We start from the raw sequence: 11029 nt of genomic DNA, 5'->3' as shown, positions 1-11029 counted from the left end.
ATGTAAATAAATAAAAAAATCATATGTACATTGACATCCTTCAACAAAATATTTAATTTCAACATGACATTTTTGAAACGATCTACGTTTTTAGACAAAAGCAACGGCCGAAAATCTATTGAATTGAAATCATTTTGAAATGCAGAACAGAGCTATGTAGCCATTTATTTTATCAACAAGTCATGCTTGATGATGATATTTTCATCATCGACTGATATTGATGTTTTACATTGTTAGGCCGATATTTATAGTTCAAACATCAAAATTACTAACCAATGACTTAAAAATTTACAACTGTACTGAATACATCAAAGCTACTTATGTCTCTTCTAACGCGTGAAATTAGATCCTAAATAGAGGGGTAAAACCAAGAAACTATAAATGTCTCCAAATTATATTATAGTGCTATTAAACTAAGTTTGATACTTGACGAATATTAAACAAATATATATTTTTTCAAACTTAACATTAAACGACTGAGAATTATACATTTTTAATGTTGACTGTACAAAAATAAAAAATTGAACTAAATTTTTTTTTACTGTTAACTTTTTTTAAAAATAAATATTAGAATATACATATTTACAATACAAAACATAAAATAAAAACAATAATCACTTAAAGATAGTTGTGGAATACTATTGTGAATGCTAAGAGTATTTATCTGTTTATTCGCAATTTCGGCTCTTCCTTTTGACAAAAAAACGACTCAACTCACCTATTGCAAGTATAGGCCAATGTGAATAATTGTTTCAGTAATTAAGTGCGCTAGTTGAAAATGTTTGTATAGATTGTTCACTTTTGTTGTTTCTGTTGTATGTTTTCTGAATAGAATTTTCTTCCTAATAAAGGCCATTGAGTGTGGAGTCGTGTTGTGCATAATATAGGACCATTTACTGACATTAATCAACTAATCCTTCCATTTATACACATTCTACTCTCTTGTGTCTGATTATACGAAATAAATAATTAAAAAAAAATCTAATAAATAACACATCCTATACACAATTAATAATACAACATTTTTGAACAGAGCAATTGGTGACAATTTTATGTCACTTTGACTTCTATAGTAATCGATTTTCATGCTGAAAAATTACACGAATGTGTGTTAATAAATAGAAAATCAATGTTAAAATTACTATTTTTCTATTTATGATGAACAAATAAGAAAATAGTTTCTATATATTTTATTGGTGATAGATAATAAAAAAAAAAAAAAAATAATGAAGGCAGCTAATATACTTACAAATATAAAGTTTTTGTTTTTTCGCTCTTAATATGTATTTATTTCGTTTTCTTTAAGTCTTAAATTTTATCACCGTGTACTTTATTATTATAATGATATTATAATAATCAATTTCAATATATATATTCTAATTTTTTTTATTAGTGAAAAATAATAATATTTACTATAATGTTTTGGGATAGTTTTTACATTAATTATACAATATACTTTTTATGAAATTATCCATAATAATTGAGAATTAAGTTAAATTAATATATATTTTTACTGTGAAAATCAAATGTACAAAGTATTAAAATAGGCGTATAATTTTTAAAAGTCGTATGGTAGTATTCGTATAATAGGGTTTAGTTTTAAGTTATTATATTTTTTTTGTTCGATAAACTATAAGTGTACTTTTACACAAAATTCCACTTAATTTTTTAACACAACTACTTTACTATATATTTATTACATAAGCATAATTAAAACCTTTTCTAACATACATTTAGTGTAAAAAAAAAAAAAAACGAGTAACAAATCATAAGAAAATAATTGCCATATATAAAAAATAAAACATGGACACATTGTAAATAACGATAAATAATTTATTTGAACGCTTTAACTATCCACACTATCAAAATAATGGCAAGGATTATTCCGATTAGTGAGAAAAAGAACATTTTTCGTCTGAGTCGACGTTTATATTCAGCTGCTTTCGCTAATTCATCGACCCCCGCTTCGACACCAGCACTGGCAGCTTCGATGTGACTTTCTACTGTATCTATAATATCACATACGTTTTTAAAATTACCAATAAAAACAATCTAAAAAGAAAATGGTAGGACGCAGCAGGAAATATCCTTCTCAAAATTGATAGCTGCCCGAGTGGGGGAAGTAGATCAATCTTACAGAAGATTCATACGTTTCAGCCTGTAACATCCCACAGCTGGGCATAGACCTCTTTCTCCACGTAGGAGAAAGATTGGAGCTTAATCCACCTCACTGCATCACTGCGGGTTGGCATATATGTTCCCTACTAAGAGTAACGATCGCTATCAAGTGTACAAGATAACAACCGGGACCGATAGCATAACGTGCTTTCTGAGGCACGGTGGGGAGACCTACAAAGACAGACATCCACCCCGAGCGGGAATCAAACACGCAAGCCGACGGTGTTTTAGGCGACTACACGCACCACGACACCGGAGCGGTTATTAAATTTTACAGAAGTAGTTTTGTGTTCCTGTGGCGAGTAAGGGCTCCTGGGGATGGTCGGGCGTAGGGTCAGCAACATGCTTGCGATCCTCTGGTGTTTGTCTTTAGACTATGGTAACCACTTACCATCTGCGTTTGCCATCATAGTGGTATTAATAATAAATAATAATAATAATAATACTTTATTTCAGACTAGATTTTAAGTCCATATTGGGTTAGTACAACAAAACAACGTTTAGAATAAAAACAAAACAAAATTAAATTAAAAAAATCAGTAAGAAAAAATAAAATTAAATAAAGTAAAAGTAAAATCAAAAATCAAAAAATTCAAAAATACAAAAAATTCAAAAAATAAGAAAATAATCCTCATACAGTCTAGCGAGTAGGACTCTCATTGCTTTTAGGTGTCTTATTTTGCTGACATTAGGTCTCCAATGTATAGTCAATATTAAAATACATAGATAGTATAATAATAGTATTTGGTAAGTGATGATTTTAGTAACTTTTAACTCCCTACCTCACCTTGGTGATATGTTGTGAGGATTTAGACTACCCAAAAATCACGTATTTTTGGTGCTATGTATATTGAAATTTTCAGAATCTTCTTAATCAGAAACACATGTGAAATCTCATTGTAACCCTTGTTATATTTCGTGATTTTTTTCGGACCCCCTTTCACCCCTACCTTTTCACGTGATAAATCGACGGCCGAAACACAAAAAAAAAATTAACTTACCAACAGTCTGAGCTTGGACACTGACCATTTCAGCGAGGTCCTGCATTATTTGATTAACATCTAAAACATCTGCTTCAATCTTGTTCATATATGCTTCCTTGTCTATAAGCATGCTTGTCTCGAACTGGACAAGACGAGCCTGAAATTATATATTATTTACTTAAATATTATTTTTAACGTTTTTTTTTTATCCAACTAGGTCGGCAAAGAAGTGTACTGCTCACTTGATGGTAAGCGATTACCGTAGCTTATAGACAACTGCAACACCAGAGGCATCGCAAGCGCGTTGCCGACCCTATCCCCCAGGAGTTCTGGTCACCTTACTCACCAAGAGGAACACAACACTGCTAGGAAGCAGAATTATTTAGCTGTGATCTTAAGATCGTAAGGTCGATGTACTTCTTCCAGTCGGGCTGCTAGTTATCTGCTATAGTATCGGGCTGTTAGTTCATAACATTATTATAATATATGCATTATATATACATAGTTTTCTTTTCCTAAGGTAGGCAACGTAATGTTTGTGTTGGTAATCGACTTATACGTAGTTATATTGGACCAAAGTATGAGAACAATAGAAGTAAATGCTTAATCAGCGGAATAGGAATAACAAATGATTTCTCACGTTGTCTCGTGCTTTGGGATCATATGTCTTGAGAAGTTTTATTACAATTAAATCGGGGATTAATCCAGAGCATGTAATTCTGTTCGGACGTGTCCATTGTAATTTTAAATAATTTTTAATTAAATAGTTTTAGTTTAATTAATCGCGCTCCCGTAAACTTGTCTACGTTGATACTGTTTATTTACTTTTTTAACCGACTTCAAAAAAGGAGGAGGTTACTCAATTCAACCGTATATATATATATATATATATATATATATATATATATATATATATATATTTATGTATGTTCGGGGATAACTTTGTCGTTTATAAACCGATTTTAATAATTCTTTTTTTGTTGGAAAGGAGATATCCCAAGTGTAGTACCATGATGAGGAAATCAGGATCTGATGACGGGATCCCAGAGGAATTGAGGGAAACCCTCGAAAATTGTAGTGACGTCTAGTACGTTTGTTAATTTGTTTCGTCTAAGTACTTACATTTACGTCTTACTTTACGTTACTTGTCGATGTAATTGAAGTTCACTGTAAAAATTTTTTGTAAAATTATCATTTTTTTACTCAACATGAGATGGCTAAATTACTAATCAGTGTGTATGAATTCAAATTATAACACATTTTGAGTAATTTTCCAAGACATATGAGAAAATTTGCTAAGATGCGCTTTAATTTTACAATCTTAGAGTATAAATCTTACTTGTATTGTAATTTCACGGAACAGTTTATTAAATTTTAATAACAAACTTTGAAGATTTACCAAAATTTTTAGTAATTTGAGATACTATATTTTTTTGTAAAATTACCAAATATTTTATAATTCGAATTACTGTAAAGTGTTTAGAAATTTACAAATTTTGTTATTATTTTTACAATTTGAACTGTAAAATTACACAATACATTGTAAAATTACTAAAAAATACTATTTGTCTGTTGTAATTTTCTCAAATTGAGTTGAAGCATTCTGTTTAGTAAATTTACTAAATTGTTTTGCGTTAAAACTTCCCACACATTTTTAGTAAGTTTACCAAAGAAATTTTTAACAGTGTTGGTTTTTTTTTCGTTTGCGAGCAAACACAATTATTTCATGTAAGTCTACTTTACTTGAAGTTGAAATTACTCCATCAAGATTTTTTTTAAAGTTATTCGTATCTTAAGCTTGCAATTAAAAATAATTTTAAGGTAGAATTTGAGAGAGTATTAAGCAATGAAAGTTTGTATAATTTTTTTTTAATTTCCTTATTTTATGTTTTTTTTTTGCTGCTCTTAATTCCTACTAATATTACACATTTTTATTCGATTTTTTTTTATAAGGATAGTTTTAGGAAAAGTTTTATGATATAATAAAGTTATGATCGAGAAATCCTTAGTAGCGTAAAATATCAATTAAGTAACACAGTAAAAAATATATATATGTTCTGAAAATATAAGCATTGTAACAAACGACTAACAACAAACATGGAAAACATTTTGTTTTCATAAAAATCCTAACGATCTGACATTTTTAAATTAGGAAATTGTAAAACTGAAAGAATTGACAAAAACGATGTTAGTTAATTAGTTTTTGACATTAAATTTATTACCAATATCTTCTGATGGTAAATTTCGTCTGAGACTCCAAAAGAACATATTAATGAAATTTTTACCTGAGCTTGTTGGTTCGCTAATAAAGTCGCTTCTTCATCGTCAGCTATAGCCTGTCTCTCTAGAGCTTGAGGGTCGTTCCTTGGACGGCCTTGTGTTGGTATGTGAGCTGCCATCTTTTCTGACACTTGCTAAAAATATCATTTAGATTCTTTATTAAGATTTCGTAATAGTGTAGCATTTTTTATTATGTGTGTAAGTAGGTATTGTGATACATAATATTTTGAACATAGTTTATAGTTTACATAATTTATATAAAATATCTCAATAGTGTTAATTTGTTGTATGTAAATTGTATGTTTGTTGAGAGCGATTTGTATAAGCCAAATATGCCAAGCCATATAGACCAATAAAATCATAATCAACAATTCCTTAATTCAAGTAGGCTTCAAGAGCACTTTGTAATTGTCATTTTTCATATTAAAAAAAAAAATCATATACCTATCAATCATATAAAAAAAAATATTAATCATATTACCTTAAGGTAAAGCTATCACCAATTAATATAAATTAAATCATAAACTACGTGTGTACTGTGTGGCTACGGTACTAAAGAATATAGCTACCCCCTCTCTTCCCGTGGGTGTCGTAAGAGGCGACTAAGAGATAACACAGTTCCACTACCACCTTGGAACTTAAAAAGCCGACCGGTGGCGGGATAACCATCCAACTGCTGGCTTTGAAATACACAGGCCGAAGACGGGCAGCAGCGTCTTGTAAAGTTTCTAATATATGTACCATAGTAGTGCAAAAGGTACCTACATCTTTAAACCTTGTTGTTAATCTTATTAGATGAGATGGCCTCTATCTACTAAGTGTATTAGAAGGAATTCATTATTGTAGATATTAGCCTTTATACTTTGATTATTTCCTAACCCTTTTAAAATAATTTTACAGTTAAAATTTGACTGTCTGTATTTTCATAAAGTAGAAAAGAATATAGTTTTTAAGTTGAACCATTTAAAATTTCATTATTTTTTGAAGTAAAACTTCTTTATGCACGCTTGACCTGGAGTTAGCTGGTGAAGCGTGACAAGGGCGTTACGAAAAGTGTGATCGGGCGAGACGAACGGAGCAAGAGAGAGAGGTGCGAGCACAGATTTTCTTTCTCTCTTCAGGTACATTTCGTATATCTAAGACACAGTGTAGGCTCATTGCTAAAGAAGTTTTACTATAGTTGTGGCCTAAAGCACAGTCGTTTTATTTTTTGTAAGTTTTTAAAATTGTCATTTAAATTTTATGTGATATTGATGTATTCAGTATCAATTTAAATTAGACTTTAGTGAACATATCCTCTACACTACTCTATATTCCTTCCTTTGCTCGCTTCAGCCTGTACTATTCGACTACTGGGCATAGGCATCTTTCCCCATGTAGGAGAAGGATCAGAGCTTAATCCACCACGCTGTTCCAATGCGGGTTGGCGGATATATTCCCTACTATGGGTAACGATCGCTATCAGGTGTACATGATAACAACTGGAACCGACGCCTTGTCGTGCTCTCCGAGGCACGGTGACGAGACCCACAAGGACTACACAAACACCCAGACCACGGCAAACACCTGTATGGCCAATACAAATTTTTGTCATGTGCGGGGATCGAACCCGCAATCGCCAGCGCAACAGGCACAATCCATGGCTGGGACCGTTGCGCCAACGCGGCGTCTTCTTCTTCACAATACTTTTAATGCAGACATAATATAAAGTCCAGTTAACATTATTAACAATATAGAACATATAACAAAAGAAAAATTTTGTTGATATTTTCAACATATTAAAAAAAAGATGCCAATATTTTCAATAAAAATCAATCAATAAAGTTACATTACCTTTTGCACAGATGAGTACTTAGCAAGCGCATCTTTGAAGGCTTGCGTTAGTCTTTCAACTTGTAACTTCTGTGGCTTGTCTCCTCTCCGAACAACTACACCCAGCCTTTGTATATCCCGTGCTGTTGCTGACACAGAACTGTTTACATTTTGTTGAGTGTCATGTCTAAAATCAGTAAAATAACAAATAACAAAAAAGCGTACTTCAGACCTACATCTGAAGTAAAACTTCTTTGCCTGCTACAGTAATATACGAAACATAAAACCCTCTTTCTATCTTCACTTACATCTCTCTCTCAACTTCCATTCGCCTCGTCCGATGACACTTTTCGTAACATTCTCGTCACGCATTCACCACCTTACTTCCCAAGTCAAGTGTGGGTTAAGAAGTTTTAGTTCAATACAGGCTTTATACTCAACAGTAATATTAGTAAAAATAATTAACATAACATTTTTGCTTAATCATTGACAGATGAAGACGTGTTTAAAAATTATTTAAATTATTACTTATTGATTGCTTTGCTGTTTTTAATTTTGTGTACAAATTACAAAAACAATTATAGCACGAGGGACTGTTCTAAGATAAATTATAATACAATTTTATACATATTGTTTTTATGACTAAAGTATTTAACACAATTGTAAAATGTTATGTATTATTAATCAAAATACTTTTTACCCTCTTCAAGTATTCTTTATCTCACCTTACATGTACCTACACAAATATGATTATAAATTTACTTAAATGTTTTATCTGAGAAAGGTGATGAATATAGTTTTATCAGTGCACTTAGAGATTCCTCCAACGTACACAATTTTCATCAAAATGTTTATCTTTACTGCTAATATAAAAATTAGCAAACAATAATTGGACTGATTTTGAATATTATGTATGTACTGTATTTTCTTGATCTATTTTTATCATCTGTTTGTATAAAAAATTGTTGAGTAATTAATTTATCACGAAATCTCAAAAACCACTGGGTACAAAAAGATTAAAACTGGCAGGGAGATAGTTTATAGTTAGTAGACATTCACTAAAAATGGATTATTTGATAAGGCTGGATTATAAGGGTCTGGCTCAAGTTTGTATGACATTGTGTAATTTTTTGTGTTTTGTTATTATATATTAAATAAAGTGTAACATAACATATTAATGGTACAGTATAAACTAATTTACATTTTGTCTCTCAGTTGCACGCTGTCATTCGGCCCTCCAATTTGTTTCATCATCTTTTCTAATGCTCTCAATCCATTATTAATTGTGTTAACATTGTCTGCAATGCCTTCGCTGAGATTGTATAGTTCTGTTGGGCTGAAATCAGCAAAGGCTACTGAAGGTGGAGCTGCAATGGCTCCGTAGTCGCGGCTTGATCCACTAATTGGTTCTCTTTCTGCCATTTTGAATCTAGAGTTTAAAAGATGAATTATTTTCTTTCTATTATAATCGATCAATAGATAAAAATTTAGATATAAATATTTTTTTTTTGGAATAGCTATCATAATATATTATATTTATTTAGAGTAAACCTTTCAAACATTTTTATAATGTTAAATTATCCCTAACAATGAGAACGAAGAATTCGGTTTAAGCTCTTCCATACACTAAACCTGTAATCTTTCACTGAATAATTAAAAACAATATTAAAGGCGTAGATAGATTTTATTACGATTTTGGGATGAATCACTTGGGTTTGTAACTTTTTAACAAAGAATCTTTGAATATTATTACGAAATAGCATACTAACCTTTACGAAATATAATGGGGAGAAACTCGTTATGAAAATTAGTTAATAATGTAAGTCAAATCGTAGTAATTTGTATTACTGCGGCTAAGACTAAGTTGTAAATTGGTAAAGAGAAACGTCAACATTTCATGCCATTCCACATCAACGTCAAAGTCAAAAAGAATGTCAATATTTTTGTTATTTTAATTCATGTTTAAAAATTGGGTTTCAAATATTTGTTTATAAAATATAATTTATAATTATAAGAGATTAAATTTACTTGAAATAAAAATGTAATAAATTATTTTTAATATCATCCCTAATTTTCTAAGTTTAGTTTAACGTACAATGTATAAAATGTACTTTTAAAGATGATCCAGAGATGTCTCTACAAGTTGTTATTAAGTAATATTACGTATTATCCACAGAGCATAGTAATACTTACAGAAACAGAGAGCCCTCTCAAGGTCTATTTCAGTCAACCTAATAAAAACAGCGCCATCTAGACTTTTGGCCTCGAACTAATTTTCAATATACCTTTAAATACCTACCTATTCATACTACATATAGCTCAAAATTTATTATTATAGTACTTTGTTGTTTTTGTTTTGTTAATAATTAACAAGACTAATTAACAAAACTAAATCGAGCGGTTAAGTTACTGATTTCCATTGAAAATCATGTAATTAATATGGAAGTAGACACTGGCTCGGCAGTTTCATGTATAAGTAGTGTTACATACAATAATAAATTTAGACATTTAAAACTCGAATACCGAGATGTTGTCTTAAATTTTTATAATGGTGTGAGAATTAAACCCGTAGGTGTCATAAAAGCAGTTGTCAAATTTAAGTGTCAGTAAGAATTTGGAATTATTTGTAATAGAAGGTGGCAAAACATCGCTTTTAGGTAGGCAGTGGTTGATCGAATTAAATTTCAGACTAGGATGTGTAGTTTAATGAGGACATATCTAATTTGATAAATAGGTATAAGGAAATATTCGGCGGCTTACTAGGTCGGGACACGGGCGGGCATGCGACGCTGCGACTGCGCGCGGGCGCGGTGCCGGTGTTCCACCGCGCGTGGCCGTTGCCGTACGCGATGCGCGCGCGCGTGGACGGCGAGCTGAGCGTGATGCTGCGGGGCGGCATCATCGAACCCGTCGACTGCTCCGACTGGGCCTCGCCACTGGTGCCGGTGAACAAGGCTGATGTTCCTTGAGAATTTGCGCTGATTATGAGGCAATGGTTAACCCGAATTTACTGATCGATCGCTTTCCTCTACCCAGAATTGAAGATGTTTTAGTTAGATTAAGCGGGTCGGCTTATTTTTCAAAAATTGACCTTTCATAGGCGTATAATCAAATAGAGGTCGATGAATCGAAGGAGTATACGACATCGATAGTTATAAGCACACATAGGGTAAGTAATTCAAGTACAATAGATTAGTTATTACTTTTTTTACGGAGACGCAAATCGGTAGTCCAGCAGACGTAGCGTATCTGCAGTACTCTTGGTATTCGCTTGAGCATAACTTTAAATCTCGCGCTGGCGTCTGTATGTATGCTCGTAATGATGTCTGCTGCCAGCGTCTGCGTAATTTGGAAATACCTAACCTTTCCATCATGTGGTGTTTATTGGACACGGGTGTGGAGCAGATTGTGTATGCCTGTACCTATCGGTCGCACAGCGGTGATCGAGAGACAACTCGAATGTTCGACTATCTCAGTGAGACGGCTGATGTGGTCCAACGTCGGTATCCAGCTGCCCAAATGGTACTTCTGGGGGATTTTAACGCTCACCACCAGGACTGGCTATTCCCATACCAAAATACCGACCATGCCGGGAGAGAGGCGCTCAAATTACAAATTACCCGACGTTGACGACCACACACCTAATTGTTTGGACCTTCTGATGACAACTGACCCAGACCGGTCCTCGATATCAATTGCGGCTCCCCTAGGCACATCTGATCACTGTGTGGTAAAGTCAATATCTAACTTTCACCCCCTTGATGCCAGTCCTACCG

General features: G+C 32.5%; 1 protein-coding gene across 1 annotated transcript; it reads right to left on the bottom strand.

The window, feature by feature from the left end:
* Positions 1 to 1815: 1815 nt before the first annotated feature.
* On the bottom strand, positions 1816 to 9177 carry LOC123663988 (syntaxin-12). Its single transcript, XM_045598623.1, has 6 exons — positions 9023 to 9177; positions 8455 to 8682; positions 7275 to 7440; positions 5447 to 5575; positions 3180 to 3318; positions 1816 to 2009 (listed from the first exon to the last, which is right to left on the bottom strand). Exons 2-6 carry the CDS (start codon positions 8673 to 8675, stop codon positions 1834 to 1836), a joined length of 831 nt encoding a protein of 276 aa, XP_045454579.1. The 5' UTR covers positions 8676 to 8682; positions 9023 to 9177; the 3' UTR covers positions 1816 to 1833.
* Positions 9178 to 11029: the final 1852 nt, after the last annotated feature.

This window comes from Melitaea cinxia, chromosome 21 (assembly GCF_905220565.1).
Source record: "Melitaea cinxia chromosome 21, ilMelCinx1.1, whole genome shotgun sequence".
NCBI lineage: Eukaryota > Metazoa > Arthropoda > Insecta > Lepidoptera > Nymphalidae > Melitaea > Melitaea cinxia.
The sequence above is the reverse complement of the archived record's forward strand: the minus strand, read 5'-3'. Positions and strand labels throughout refer to the sequence as shown.